Here is a 16,445-nt window from a genome sequence, read left to right as displayed (position 1 = left end):
TTCGGACTCACGGCCTGCCTCAGGGGTCTAGAATCATAGACACATATATTAAGAATCATGATAAAATTGATGAAAACAAATCAAGAATTAATTAAAAAGAAACTACCAAACGAATATTTCATAATGCCAACAAAGAGGAAAAAGAAGACAAACAATTGATTAAAAACATAAAAGGTAACTCATATCAACATGCATCCTATTGAAATGTCATCAAAACACATAAAAAGATGGAAAGAATAAAAACCATCATATGTATTAGAAAATTTCATAGCAAAATATCATATTGAAACATAAAACCAACAATAAAATAGGTACCTAAGCAAACGTAATATTAAGGATATGTCTTAATTCAGCTTTTTCATGTTTTACCTGTTTAGTACTGTATTCCGTTTTATCTACTTGTGTGAGGTTGATGTTAATCTGTTCCCTTTTACACAAAACTTTGAGGTATGTTGAGCTTGTTAGCTATTGGAGATGTGCAATATTTTGTTTGTATGAATTTTATTTTGGCCAATGTAATTATCAGGGCAAGAATTTTTACTTACCATATATTTTAATATACTTTTTTAAACTTAATATATATTCTTATATAGATATTTCAATACATTCTTTAGAGGAGAGATCACCATTTACCCTTATATTATAATCTACTGTATATCTTTTTATATATGCTTTGTATAAATGTTTGATTAAGGTTTCCTTAGATGCCATTTTACTATGGTTTTATGTTTTGATATGATGTATTGCTATGAAATCCTTATTACATTTGCTTAGGTAGCTATTTTATTGTTGGTTTTATGTTTCAATATGATATTTTGCTATGAAATTTTCTAATACATATGATGGTTTTTATTCTTTCCATCTTTTTATGTGTTTTGATGACATTTCAATAGGATGCATGTTGATATGAGTTACCTTTTATGTTTTTAATCAATTGTTTGTCTTCTTTTTCCTCTTTGTTGGCATTATGAAATATTCGTTTGGTAGTTTCTTTTTAATTAATTCTTGATTTGTTTTCATCAATTTTATCTTGATTCTTAATATATGTGTCTATGATTCTAGACCCCTGAGGCAGGCCGTGAGGCCAAAACATGGGTCGGTGTTGTGATATTAAGAAATAAAGGAAGGTTGTCTGAGAAACGTCTGGAGCTCACCAGTCTTTATTTGGACTCTTCTACTCCTTTGTGTCCATAAGTCACTTAATCCCCATTGCCCCAAGTACATTATAGCCCACTGGGACAGTTAGGGAATAATGCTTGAATACCTGAATAATTTGTAATCCACATAGAATTGTAGGATATGCGGAATATAAATTATAAAAAAAAATCACATAACAAAAATCACATAACAGATACATAACAGCTGTATCCATATTAGGTGTTAAAACAAACAAACAAAAACCACTTTAATAAACTGCTCATGACCTGTGATCAGAAGCTGTCCTGGACCTGTGCTTACAGTTTAGCTCTTCTGCGCAGGCACAAGGCAGAGTTCTTCTCTCTTTTACTGGGCTACTCAGAATAAATTTGGAAAGGCTGCCAAAATTTACAAAAGTGTGATCTTTAATATGGTAGCTGAATCGGTCCTGGGAAATGCTGGTTTTTTGAAGGAGGTACCCATGGACATTTATAAGGTCTATATATTAGACCTGGGTTGTTTTTTTTTGTTTGTTTCTGTGGTTCTCTTTCATAGTCTAGAAGCATGATATGCAGGGATACTTCTGCAAGAACTTTAAACAATGGGAAAGAGGAACAGAGAGAAATTGGGGTTGATGATTACACTTCTGTTGGTGCAACTTTTGTCGTGGTTTGATAAAAAGTAGGGTTACCAGACGACTGGATTTTCCCGGACATGTTCCCCTTTTCAAGGACATGTCCGGGGGTCCAGACAGCTTTTCAAAACCCGGCAATTTATCCGGGTTTTGAAAAGCTTCAAATCGGGTCGGGAGGGGGCATCCGATTATGTGCAGACGTGACGCGTTGATGTCACGTCCATGCATGCGTGGATGCCAGCTGGGGGGGGAGGGGTGAAATGGGACGTGATGCAGTCGGAACAGGGCGGGCCTGTGGGCGTGGCCATGGGTCCAGATTTTCCTTCAGGAAAATCTGGTAACCCTAATAAAAAGGGCCCTTAGATCAGGGGTGTCAAAGTCCCTCCTCGAGGGCCGCAATCCAGTCGGGTTTTCAGGATTTCCCTAATGAATATGCATGAGATCTATTAGCATACAATGAAAGCAGTGCATGCAAATAGATCTCATGCATATTCATTGGGAAATCCTGAAAACCCGACTGGATTGCGTCCTTTGATTGCTTCTTCTAAGGGATTTGAAGAACAATGGAGCTATGATAAGGAATCAGCTCAGGCTGAAAGTGATATGATTTGCCACAATTGAGACACAGGTAGTTAGTTACTCTGAATGTGCAGGTGAAGTCACCTGGACAAGTGAGGTTCTTTCTTGAGTCGCCAACCTCTCAGGGGCATTTTGTGAGAACTCGTACCTGAACAGAGGAGATAACTTGTGAAGGGGAGAAGGTGATGCTTACCTGGGAAGTTGTAAGGATAATTATGGTTATCAAGGTAGGGATCCAGCCAGTGCCAAAATACCAAAGAACGAACCAAGCTAGCACCTCCAATAGCAGGATGTGGCCCAGGTAGAGAGAGAAAAACACAGGGTCTGCGTTGAACAAACCCATGTCCTCCGCCGTCTTCCGAAGAGCTCGGAAATCTTCGATCTGCTGCGCCTACAGGGCAAAAGCACAAGTATTTTGGAACGTTATAAGCATACATGTCCCCACCAGGGCCAAGAAACAACACCAGAGGCCTTTAGTCACCTGGTTTTGTCTTTTGTAAGTTAAATAATTATTGCATCAGCCCTTTCTTGGCACCCAGGACTAGCATGGTCTCTCTTTCACCTCTCTGCCTGCTGTGAAATCTCTTGGGTAGTGTGAAATCTTGTAACTGTAGCTGGGAAGAAATTCTGAGATTCACAGTAATCAGTGAACGGAATATTCAGGAAGTTGAAACGGAGGGTGAAGAGGAAGGAAATTCAACCCTCAATTGATGCATGGGGAGGGGGAACTTATTCAGTAGGGTGGTACAACAGATTCCTGGATTTAGAGCACATATGTCAACAGAAGTATCATTTGCACTGTGAAGAACAAATCTTCCTTAAGAAATTACAATGATCATAAGTTTTCCCAGTAAATCCCATTACCTACCTTGGAACCCTATGTTATATTTAGGCTCAGGACCAACTTAACCATTAGGCACACTAGGCAGTCTCCTTGGGTGGGGGGAGGGGGGAGGGTTCAGCATAGATGCAGTAAAATGCAAACAATAGGTCCTCCTGTTTCCAAATATATACTAGGAACAAACAAAACAGAACTGCAGACGTGTACAACAACGTAGGCAAAATTTATTGTGACAAACAAAAAAATATATATAAAACCTTTTTACCAAACAGGGGACCCAACACGGTCCGTGTTTCGAACAACCTTCATCAGGGGTCCTATTTAAGTACAAAATGTAACACAAAATGCAAATATTACAATCATATGAAGAACAATATTAAAAAAAACAATAAAAATATATTAAAACGGTAATGGTGGAAACAAACGACAAGATGATCTTGTGTGATCTTAAAAGAAATTATTATTGTGATCTGATAATATCAAGACAGATGTGTATGTTTTATATATGTTAAAATGGTGACAAATATGCATGCAATATTGATGAACTGCATGCACCAGAGAGACCAAGTAAATGTAGGATGTATAGAAACCTAAGTGTTCTGTGAAAAAAAAGGAGGAAAATAGTGGTTAAGTAATTGGATCAGATATTGGCGTGATGGGGACTGGGAAAGCAGGAAAAATTGAAAATATAAACAAAGAAAAAGCATACAAGATACATACCATGGTAGAAAGGTAAAAAACCAAATGTCACAAAAAATTGCAATGGACAAAGTTCAGTAGAAAAAACTATCAAGGAACATAAAAAAGAAGAAAAATTAATATGTGGACCCAAGATATATGCAAATGGAATGAATTTTTAAACAAATTGAAATGAATTTTTACATAATTTTGATTAAAATAGATTGAGAATAGATAAATAATATATGTATATAAAGCATGTATCATGATCATATAAAACAATCACATATAAAGGACATTTACATATCGTAAATAGATGTTTTGCCCGATATAATTTATAAGCTTAAGCTATAATTGTAATCATAGAATTTAAAAATTAACAATAGAATGTATCTAAAAACATTTGTCATAAACTATATTCAATCAACACATATGAAAAAATATATAATAAATAAGAAAAATATTTTGTATTATCTAATATATTGTGTAATGATAAAGACAAAAAACACAAAATTAATGTCATAGAAAGACTTACCATAAGAAATAAATAAGTAAATGAATAAACAGACAGATCACCTTATACTTAAAAACACCAAATATAATCAAAAGTAAAAAATTAAAAAATTGACCATGGTATGGCTCGAAGAGACTAGTAATGTAAGATAATAAAACATGCAGCCAAAAAAAATTGTCCGGTCTCAACTTGAGAATGAAAATAGTGACGCTACCTTTTATAAGAGGAGAGAGGATCGGCATTAGTGCTGACCATGTGTACCCATGAGTAGCTTATGAAAGATTTCACTAGTGAACCTTACAGGCTTAAAGTAAAAGTATAATCACTTTACAAACTTGATATTTATGGGTCGCTGATGAAGATAAAAATAAAATTAAACATATGTTGCATCACTATTTTCATTCTCAAGTTGAGACCGGACAATTTTTTTTGGCTGCATGTTTTATTATCTTACATTACTAGTCTCTTCGAGCCATACCATGGTCAATTTTTTAATTTTTTACTTTTGATTATATTTGGTGTTTTTAAGTATAAGGTGATCTGTCTGTTTATTCATTTACTTATTTATTTCTTATGGTAAGTCTTTCTATGACATTAATTTTGTGTTTTTTGTCTTTATCATTACACAATATATTAGATAATACAAAATATTTTTCTTATTTATTATATATTTTTTCATATGTGTTGATTGAATATAGTTTATGACAAATGTTTTTAGATACATTCTATTGTTAATTTTTAAATTCTATGATTACAATTATAGCTTAAGCTTATAAATTATATCGGGCAAAACATCTATTTACGATATGTAAATGTCCTTTATATGTGATTGTTTTATATGATCATGATACATGCTTTATATACATATATTATTTATCTATTCTCAATCTATTTTAATCAAAATTATGTAAAAATTCATTTCAATTTGTTTAAAAATTCATTCCATTTGCATATATCTTGGGTCCACATATTAATTTTTCTTCTTTTTTATGTTCCTTGATAGTTTTTTCTACTGAACTTTGTCCATTGCAATTTTTTGTGACATTTGGTTTTTTACCTTTCTACCATGGTATGTATCTTGTATGCTTTTTCTTTGTTTATATTTTCAATTTTTCCTGCTTTCCCAGTCCCCATCACGCCAATATCTGATCCAATTACTTAACCACTATTTTCCTCCTTTTTTTTCACAGAACACTTAGGTTTCTATACATCCTACATTTACTTGGTCTCTCTGGTGCATGCAGTTCATCAATATTGCATGCATATTTGTCACCATTTTAACATATATAAAACATACACATCTGTCTTGATATTATCAGATCACAATAATAATTTCTTTTAAGATCACACAAGATCATCTTGTCGTTTGTTTCCACCATTACCGTTTTAATATATTTTTATTGTTTTTTTTAATATTGTTCTTCATATGATTGTAATATTTGCATTTTGTGTTACATTTTGTACTTAAATAGGACCCCTGATGAAGGTTGTTCGAAACACGGACCGTGTTGGGTCCCCTGTTTGGTAAAAAGGTTTTATATATATTTTTTTGTTTGTCACAATAAATTTTGCCTACGTTGTTGTACACGTCTGCAGTTCTGTTTTGTTTGTTCCTAGTCGGTTTTCTCACTGCAGATAGAGTTGGACCCCCTCTCCTTGGCTGTTGGCTCTCCAAATATACTAGCACAGATGGTCCACTTACCCAGGTACAAATGGCATCAACGTGCTTTGGAGTTGGTCATGACTGCGGAGTTTAACAATTAAAAATTTCAGGAATGGAGAAAGACATCAATGGCCTCAAAGATAGAGCATAAGAGTTGTCATACTTCATCAGACTGAAGATTCTTCAAGCTCCATATCCAGTTTCCAACAGTTTATGATTTATTACACAACCACATTCAAAGTGGTTTACATACAGGTACTCAAGCAGTTTTCCCATCTGTCCCAGTGGGCTCACAATCTATCTAATGTACCTGGGGCAGTGAAGGATTAAGTGACTTGCCCAGGGTCACAGGGAGCAGTGCGAGGTTTGAATCCACAACCTCAGGGTGTTGAGGCTTTAGCTCTAACCACTGCACCACACTTTCCTCCAGAATGGTGCTGACTAGTTAAACAATGCTTAAGGGGGGTGGGGGGAGACGGGACTTGTATTCTGCCTATTTGTGGTTACATATTCAAAGTGGTTTACATAAATACTGTATTTTGTACCTGGGACAATGGAGAAATTAAGTGACTTAGCCAGAGTTAAGAGGAGCAGTGCTGGGAGTTGATCATACAACCTCAGGGCGTTGAGGCAGCCATTTTTGCTAAATTCTTTCTTATCTGATTATTGAAGTTCCTATATTATGGGGTTTTATTTTTGGTTTTCTATAGCACTTTTATGTTTAATAAAACTTTGTAAACCGCTTTCTTTTCTCTTTTCTTTCAGCTCTGTTTTCCTCCCTGCTTTAATCTGTACTAGTGTTGAGATATTGTATATCAAATTTTAAATAAACTTGGATAAATTAAACCATAAACTATATGCGGGCATTTCTCCCCCTCCCCAGTACCTGAACACCACAAACTTGTTCAAATCATTCACATACCCTCTCCCTCCTTCCCCTCTCAATGATTTGTGGCCATATAAGTCCCATGATTAAAGAAAATAATCTCATTTTGCTTAGTATTACCTCGGCATTTTAAGCTGTTTCCCAGGAGTCTGAGATTTTGTACACAAGAACTGAAGTACATTACGGGGCTTATTTTCAAAAAGGATAAATGTTCAAAAGGTGGAATAAAGGGATATATAGATGATTTTCTCGTCAAATCCGTCCAATTTGCTATTTTCAAAACCTATATTCTAGATGTATGTATGTATGTATGTATATATTACACTTCTCTCTCCATATTCATGGTTTCAACGTTCGCGGTTTTGAATATTTGCAGTTTTAGAAAACCCGGAAACATACTGCTCGCTACCAGAAAATATGTCACTGAAGGCCTTACCCGGAGAAAGGAGGGGAAAAAGGTGTTGAAAATAAAGCTTGCTTTTACCAGCCTCATGAAGTTTTGTTGAACTAGCAATGAAGAATACAAATACCTTACAGAAACATAAAGCATTCCTTGCCCGAACGCCTATGTCTGCAGATAAAGAGTCCGAACTTCCCCCCCCCCTCTCCCATCGCTAGATCCTATGGATGGTACAGTCCACGGTTGACACCATTCTAAACACGTGTTGACTGAACGTCCAGAGGAAATGGGGCGGATCCATGGTTTAGAACGAGGCTCGGAACACGAGGGAAGATTCTGCCGTTGAAGGTTGTGCCTAGTTGAAATGTCGGACTTCGGGTCAAGCTTGAATTTCACTTCCGCTGCAAAAGCAGACGGTGCCCAAGATTTTGCAGAACTGCAGCGGCTACTGGCAGTGGAGCAGTAGAAGGCTATCTGTCCTGGCGGGCTAACAGTCTATATAATGTACAGCGCAGGTAGGGAATTTAGATATTACAGTATTTGTGGTTTCTCTGTATTTTTGGGTCTGTTAATCCACTATCACCGCGAATACGGAGAGAGAATGTAGTTCATCAAAATCTCAACGGGATGTCTTAGAGCAGTGTTTTTCAACCTTTTTACACCTATGGACCAGCAAAAATAAAAGAATTATTCTGTGGACCGGCATCGGTCCTTGGACCGGCGGTTGAAGAACATTGGGCTAAGTCGTGGCCCATCTCTACCCAATCTCCACCCCAGACCCCGCCCCCATAATAGTACTAATTGCACCTTGCACGTCCCGTGCCTCATCTGGAGAGAAGGCTTCCGGTTCAGGCGCAGGATGCCCGTAGGAGCCACTGCCCATGGCTTTGTGCACTGAATCAGTTAGGAAGAGGGAGCTGGCTCGAAGATAACGTCGCGTCGATCACACCGTGGACCGGCGGCTGAAGAACACTGTGTTGGGCCTGATGCATGTGCTGGCCCTGTTGACTGGCAGGAAATTTCTCTGGACCGGCACTGGTCCATGGACCGGTGGTTGAAGAACACTGTCTTAGAGGGTTGGACAAGACTAGGATGGACTTGGTACCTTCTTTCCTTTTCCTTACTGGATGTTTTTCTGCCATAATCAAACATTTAAGAATACGTCCAGGGCACAAGTTAGATGTTTGGGGCTAGACCTGTTTTAATAACGAGTGAGTGCAAGAAAGGTGCCCTAACTGAGCAGATGTAAGAATGACCCTCCACACTCCACCAGTGGTCACTAACTCATGCCCACCCCCCCAAAAACATATACTGTAAATCAGGTCATAAATAAGTTCAGAATTAGGAATGACGCTTCTTGTAGAAGTAACAATATTCTTATTCTGAAATAAAGATTTCATGGCTATCATTTCAGTGTGTACAGTTGTAATGGCTTTTGCATCTAGTTGCTTAGCAATATCTCGTAGCAGACGTATAAAATGCAGGAATCAATTAATCTAGCAGGCCTGGAGATGGAGAGATCTCTGCTGATAACGGATTAATTTATGTGGGAAAACTCTTTCCGCTATGTGGTTATAGCCCCGCACCATGACTTTTATGTGTTGGATTAATAATTAAAACTAATTGTTCACGATTCATTCTTTAGCCCTATGTACCTGTTTCACATTGATTATTTTACTTATCACATCTCAGGTATGTGTTTTCTGTATCCTTTTTTAGTATTTTTGCTTACATTTCATGTGACATGCTCTTGATTTATTTCTTTTGTTTTAAATGTTGGATTAATTGGATGGGAATGAAACAGTACATGCCTGCCTACATAGGCTGTGGTCCAGAGGGGCAGCAGCGGGCAGGAGCGAGCTTTCCGCATTCCTGCCCTGCTGCTAACCCAGTCGTCGGTGACTGCTGGAGTTCTCTTCAGCCACAGAGCGGCACCGAGCAGCGGCTGAAGAAAAGAGAACTCCAGCAGCCACCGACCACCGGGTTAGCAGCGGGGCAGGAGCGCGGAAAGCTCGCTCCTGCTCGCTGCACCTCTGGACCACCAGGGATCAGCAGAGGAGGTACACAGACAGGGCAGGGAGGGGGGACAGGGTGTAGAGCCTGGGGGGGGGGTGCAGTGCCTGACAGGGGAGGGAGGGAAGGGGGCTGGGTGCAGAGCCTGACAGGGGAGGGGGCTGCGTGCAGAGCAGGGTTGTTTGTTTTATTTATTTATTTAAAAAATTTTCTATACCGTTTACAACTAAAAAGTTTACAAAATTTACATGCATAGTTTTAAAACAGAAACATAATAAAAAAAACCCTTACAAATCAACCTTATAAATCATGGCTAGAAAATAATGGCATAACTTTGCATAATAACAATCATAAGCAGTTTATCAATTCTACTAGAGAAGAAAATTATGGGGGGTCTCGACTTATATTCGGATCAACTTATATTCGAGCATATATGGTATTTCCTTCCTTCCCTCCTAGCGGGACCCTGCCGTACAACCTCTTTCTTTGGCTTTCAACTCTTGGCTCCCGACTCCCAAACTCTCACTCACCTACCTCCTCCCTGGTGTTTGTTTGTTTTGTTAAAAAAAAATCTTCCGGCAGCGTCAACAAGATCAGCGTCTTGCCATTGGCCTGCCCCAAAAGTCATCTTTCAGCAGCGATTTCCTGTTTCTGCATAGGTGAACTGCTGCTGAAAGAAGACTTCCAGGGCAGATCGATGGTAAGACGATTTTGTTGACGCTGCCGAAGATTAAAAAAACAAAACAAAACAAAAACACTGGGGAGGAGGTAGATGTGTGGGAGAGTTGGGAGTCAAGAGTTGAAAGCTGAAGAAAGAGGGTGTGAGGCAGGGTCCCGCTAGGGGGGGAAGGAAGGAAATAACATTATACATACCACAGGCTGGGGCTGGGAGTAAGAGTTGGGAAGGAAGGAAGGGAGGACAGGTGTTGGGAAAGACAGATCTTGCATGTACTGGGAGAGGGTTGGGAAGGACAAATGCATGGGCTGTGGGGGGTGGTTAGGAAAGAAGGAAAAGAGAGATGCTGCACAGGTGGGGTAGTGGGAAGGGAAAGAAATAAATGCTGCCAGTGAGGGAGGGAAAAGGAATGGAGAATTGTTGGACATAGGTGTGTGGCTGGAGAGGGAAAGAGAGATGATATATATGGGGAGAGGGAGAATTGTTGGACATGATAGTGGTTGGGAGGAGGAAGGGAGAAATGTTATACTGGGAGAGAGGAGAGATGACTCAAAGAAGGGAGAGATATCAGACCACTGGAATGGGAAGAGGAGAGAGAGAGAGAGATTCCAGAACACAGAATGGAAGGGAAGGGGTGGGAGAGAGAAAGATGCCAGACAGTAGAGAGGAGATGTTAGACCTCAGGAAGAGGGAGGGAAGGAGAGAGAGATGTCAGACAATGGGAGAGGAGAGAGATTCCAGGCTATGAGAAGGAGAGGAGAAAGATGCCAGACCATATGAGGTGGGAAGGGAGAAGACAGATGTCTGACCATGGGAGAGGGATGAGATGGTGCATAGGGATGGAGGGGAAGAGGAGACAGAGGGAGGAGATGGTGCACAGCAATGGGTGCAGCAGGGAAGAGATAAGAAATGCTTCTTATGGATAGATGGGAGGAGGGGAGAAGAAAGAGGGAGGAGATGGTACACATGGATAAATGGGAAGGAAAGGCATGGAAAAGTAGATTTTGAGAAGAAAGCATAAAAATAGAAGAAAGTTGAATGTTAAAAGTTAATACTAAAGATGGATGTATGGCAGAAAGTGAAGGAGAGAATAACAGCAAATGGATAAGGTGGCCCTGGATACACAGTTAAGAGCACACAGAAGGAAGTGCAGCCAGAGACTGGGAAAGATGGTTTGAAAACCAAAATCACCAGGCAACAAAGGTAGGGGAAATGATTTTATTTTCAATTTAGTGATTGAATTGTGTCAGTTTTGAGAAATGACATCTGTTGTCTATATTTTGCACTTTTAAGGAAGAAATGCATTTGTTTCTATTTCTCTGGGGTTGTACTGCATGCAGAGTCTTAAATCTTAAGGTTTCATTTATATATATATTAGTACTTTTAGTTTGTGGTTCCGTATTTCCATAGTGGTTATCTGTGTTCTGGTAGGAATGAATGTTGAGAAGCATACTTTTATGTGGATGATTTTAGTGTACCTTTGGAACTTTGATATTTTCAAATAAAGTCCATTTAAGGAACATTCCCCACCATGTTTGATTGAGGAGTTGACTTGAGAGATTGACTGTCACTTCACATCCTGAGGCAGCTTATGATCAGCAAAACGTTGGCCACCGTCGATGTGCGGTGTGTCTCTTTGTTCACCTTATAAGAATTTGCTTTTCAAATCATTTTCAGACAGGTTTGGTCCCGACATAAAGCAGAATTTATCCCACTTGCATTGCACAAGGCTTTTCTTTATTGAAACATTATCGAGGAGGTTTTTTATGCCAGTGATTTCATCATACCCTGTAAATCTCCACCTATTTTCAACCTGAGTTTCTTGGTTTCGGTGGAGGGGGGGATCTGAAGCTTTTTCCTCCTCTTGATAATTTTCACAGAAGAAGCATTGTTGACGTGTTAGTTGTGGGGTTTTTCGGCCTTATTTCGGAACCCGGTATCTGTGAGAATGATAGTACCTCTCCCAGTTGGTTCTGTTAATCTTTCATGAGTATTAGTGCTGAGCTGTAAACTAGATCGAAAGTGTAGTATCATATCAATTTGAATTTAGACATCATATCAAAAATGCCCCTCTGTGTCAGATAGGGAGACGGATGGGATGGCTGAGATGAAACAGATGGATAAAGAGCTATAAAGTGGTGCTGAACTGTGTGCATCCTGCTGGGGCATTGGCCGCACTTACATTTTTGTCTCGATCTTGGCTAGGCTCCTCCGGTGCAAGTTCTCCAATCAGTAGAGGCTTGAGAAACTTTTGCACAAACTGACGATCTGGATGGAAAGCCCGGAATGGATCCTGAAGAGAAACAAGAGATCAGATTGTGCAGAAGCTATTTTCACATACATATCTTTCAGTCTCCAGAGTATAGCGGTTAAAAGTTCAAAGACCACTTCTTTGAGAGAGCTTTCAATTCCTAACTGCTTTCACCTCCATCTCCAACCCTATAGATCAGAGGTAGGGAACTCCGGCCCTCGAGAGCCGTATTCCAGTCGGGTTTTCAGGATTTCCCCAATGAATATGCATGAGCTCTATTTGCATGCACTGCTTTCAATGCATATTCAATGGGGAAATCCTGAAAACCCGACAGGGTTTATACTATAAAGCAGGGGTAGGGAACTCCAGTCCTCGAGAGCCATATTCCAGTCGGGTTTTCAGGATTTCTGCAATGAATATGCATTGAAAGCAGTGCATGCAAATAGATCTCATGCATAGTCATTAGGGAAATCCTGAAAACCCGACTGGAATACGGCTCTCAAGGACCGGAGTTCCCTACCCCTGCTATAAAGATATGTTTTAGAAGTGCCAACCAGTTCCAGCTTTTCCATGACATGTATTTATAGGTGTGGCTTTCTTAGAAGAAGCAAATGGGAATCTAGAACAATGTTCCCAACTCGGTCCTGGATAGGGTTACCAGACATTCAGGAAAACCCGGACACGTCTTTTTTTTAGAAGATTGTCCAGGATCCTGGATGGACTTTCCAAAACCCGGCAGTTTGTCCAAGTTTTGGAAAGCCCCAAGCTGTGCCCACGTCTGGAAGGCCTTCAACAAGAATGTGCGGATGACAACACACGCATCCGCACATGCTGGAGGCCCTCCAGATATGCGGCCTGGAGATCAGGGAAAGAAAGATGAGGCTTTTTAGGGCCAGGGCTGGAGGTGGAATAGGGCGGGTTGGAGGCAGAATAAGGCGGGTTTGTCCGTCATTATATCTGGTAACCCTAGTCCTAGAGCAGTGGTTCCCAACCCTGTCCTGGAGGAACACCAGGCCAATTGAGTTTTCAGGCTAGCCCTATTGAATATGCATGAAGCAAATTTGCATGCCTATCACTTCCATCATATGCAAATCTCTCTCATGCATATTCATTAGGGCTAGCCTAAAAACCCGATTGGCCTGGTGTTCCTCCAGGACAGGGTTGGGAATCACTGTCCTAGAGTACTCCTTGCCAGTCAGGTTTTCTGGGTACCCACAATGAATATGCATGAAAGAAATTTGTATATAATGGAGGCAGCATATGCAAATCAAGTTTATGCATATTCATTGTGGATATTCTGAAAACCTGACTGGCAAGGGGGTACTTCAGGACTGAGTTGTGAAACACCGATCTAGAACTACAGGTCTCTGAACAGAACAGGGCAAATCTATCCTGCAACTCTAATGTACTTTGTAACTGCTACAATGGTTCTCCAGAGTTGCCCATGTCTGATCTAGCCCATAGTAGTAGATTTAAAACAAACTGGAGAAAATATTTCTTCACTCAATATGTAATTTAAATCTGGAATTAATTACCAGGAAACATGGTGAAAGCAGTTAGCTTAGAAAGGTTTGGATAATTTTATAAAACAAACGTCCAGAGGCCGTGATTAAGATGGACTTGGAGAAATCCACGTTCCAGTCCTCCGCGGTTGTTTGATGAAATATATTACTTATAATTTTAATGCACCCTATTGTCTATTTTCTGTAAACCGCTTAGAATCCTAACGGAGTTTAGCGGTATATAAGAAATAAATTACAATTACAATTCTCCCTCCTTATTTGCGGTTTCAGTAATCACGGTTTTGATTATTCACGGCTTTTAGCTTGCTGGCTCCTCCCCCCCCAAATGACATCAGCTCGCATAGAGAAATTGCTGATTCCAAGCGTTTACAGAGAAAAATTGACGATACCCAGCACTTTCTTCGCCGCGTTTTGCCTCTCCTTCAGGAACAGGCCAGGTCTCCCAGCATGTTGTTTGCGGTTTCACCATATTCACGATGGTTTTTAATAGAAAACAGCGAATAACACATGAAAAAGTTATTCGCGGTTTTTCTGTATTTGCAGTTCTGTTAATCCCCTATCACAGCGAATACGGAAGGCTTTTAGGATCATTTCTTTTGCTCAAATAAAGGGTTAAGACAGAATGGGGAGGTGATAGTCCCAATTTCCGAACACAGGTCGGAGCAGAAAAAAAAATTGTATCTATGCATATACTGGAACGTTATTCTGTGCATAAATATTAGCATCGCCAAAATTATATGTTCAAGAAATTCTTAAGGGGCTGGATTTTTTTATCCATTGATTAAGATCCTACCACATGCATAGATGCATGCTGACACTTTTTTGATTTTCTTGGCCATATGCACCATACTAATCTAATCTAATCTTAGATGTATATACTGAGTCATCCCTAAAAAAATAGGGCTCGGCTCGGTTTATAACAATTTATCTAAAAGGTACAGTCCTTAAAGATTAATGTTTAAAAAACGTTAAAACGACATGGTTTTAAAGATTTTTCAAAGACCTGAAGCGAAATACAAGATCTTATTTAAGAAGGTAGATCTTTCCATAATGCAGTTAATAAAAATGAAAAGGAATGACTGATCCGATACCTTTAACAGAGGGAAAGGAGAGTTTGCATGGAAGAATGGTTCTACAACCCAAAAATCTTGAAAAATTTAAGGACAAAAGAATCGGAGTCCAAATGTGCTTGTTTAAGTAAAGGAAATGAGAAAAGGTTGCAGTTAATTCAAAATACAGCTGCAAGGAGGACTTGGGGGAAATCAAAATTTGACCTTTGCTAAACATCCTACATTGGCTCTTGCAACGTCTATTGCTTTCAAGCTCAAAATCTTCATCATTTTCCACGTTCATGATCTCTCTTTATCTTCGGTTCTAATCCCTTGTTGTGTTGGCATCCTGTGCAACTTTCCACTGGCTCCCCCGTCCCACACACACACACTTCACTATCAATGAGAGGAGATGGTGGGCTGTATCTATGCAGCTGAACTGTTTGCACAGCCATTGGTACAGTCTTGGGTCCTTCCACATGGTAGAAAGCAAATGACTACTACAGGACAGCACCTCAGTCCTTGTGTCTGTTTTGGGGTGCCTTTTTTAAACTTCAATCCCCAAATTGCAAGCTTTTATAGTCAAATTGTTTCAAGAGAAAATTTAGGATTATACCAGAATGTTTATTTTTAACACTTTATTTATATATATATATATATATATATATATATATATTTTTTCTATACTGTTCTCCCAGTTTACATGAATTTATTCAGGTCTTGTCTGTCCCAGCAGGCTCACAATCAATCTGGAGCTTGATAGCCTTGCTCACGGTAGCTCCTGGATCTTGATATATAGCGAGACAAAAGAAAAGACTACAGATGGGCAGACATAAAGAAAGGATTCACTAGATTCACAAAGCCTACCTTTGCTGGGCGATCCGTGGCCGATCCGTTTACGAGTCTTCTTGGGCAATCGATTCAGCAAGCCTCCTCATGCAAATTAATGCAATCGGAGGCACGCCCACACAGCCACTGAACGGATCGCTGCAGAGCGATCGGGACGCATGCACGGATCATCTTATTTTCCCGTAGATGGTCTGCGCATGCGTAGGCTCTCGGCACAAGCGTGGGAGGGGGAGGGGGGAATCGAGGAGGCTAGAACCAAGGCTGTCAGTATAGGACGTGAAGGAGATCAGCCGGGGCTGGTGGCGAGAAGTGCAGTCCCCGCTTTTAACTTGCGGGTTAAAACCGCGGGCTCGCAGAGGGGCATGGCGGAAGAGAGGAGAGCAGCAGAGAGCTGGGCGCTTTTTTGATAGTTTCAGGGCTGGGATTTCAGGCAGAGCGCAGGACAGTCGGAAAAGAGGTGGTCCCCAGCAGTCGCTTCTTTTGATCGGCCAGCTCAGTCGGTGTTCCTGAAGTTTTCCTTTGTGAATCGCTTCCTTCCTACATTTGCATGCCATTCCCCTTCATTTGCATGCGCAGCTCAGATTGGGCAGGAATTGGGTCGGGAGTAAGGTTAGTGAATGGGGGGCGGGGTTGCAAAGTGATCGCAAACCGATCGGTACACAATCGGTTTGCTTAGTGACTCTAGCTCTAGGTCAGATTGCTTGCTGAACACTACTGTAGCAATAGTCTTGTAGCTGGTTCCAGATTTTCAG

The 16,445-nt window shown here is 40.0% G+C and overlaps 1 protein-coding gene across 1 annotated transcript in view; it reads right to left on the bottom strand.

Moving 5' to 3' along the window:
* Positions 1–16,445, bottom strand: part of FADS2 (fatty acid desaturase 2) — a 51,100-nt gene that overhangs the window by 30,802 nt on the left and 3,853 nt on the right. The window contains exons 2-3 of the mRNA XM_033928648.1: positions 12,204–12,314; positions 2,544–2,741 (exon numbers count right to left, since the gene is read on the bottom strand). Of these exons, the coding sequence (XP_033784539.1) occupies positions 2,544–2,741; positions 12,204–12,314 (309 nt within the window). The remainder of the gene's footprint in view (positions 1–2,543; positions 2,742–12,203; positions 12,315–16,445) is intronic.

Source organism: Geotrypetes seraphini, chromosome 19, assembly GCF_902459505.1.
Source record: "Geotrypetes seraphini chromosome 19, aGeoSer1.1, whole genome shotgun sequence".
NCBI classification, from domain to species: Eukaryota; Metazoa; Chordata; class Amphibia; order Gymnophiona; family Dermophiidae; genus Geotrypetes; species Geotrypetes seraphini.
The sequence above is the reverse complement of the archived record's forward strand: the minus strand, read 5'-3'. Positions and strand labels throughout refer to the sequence as shown.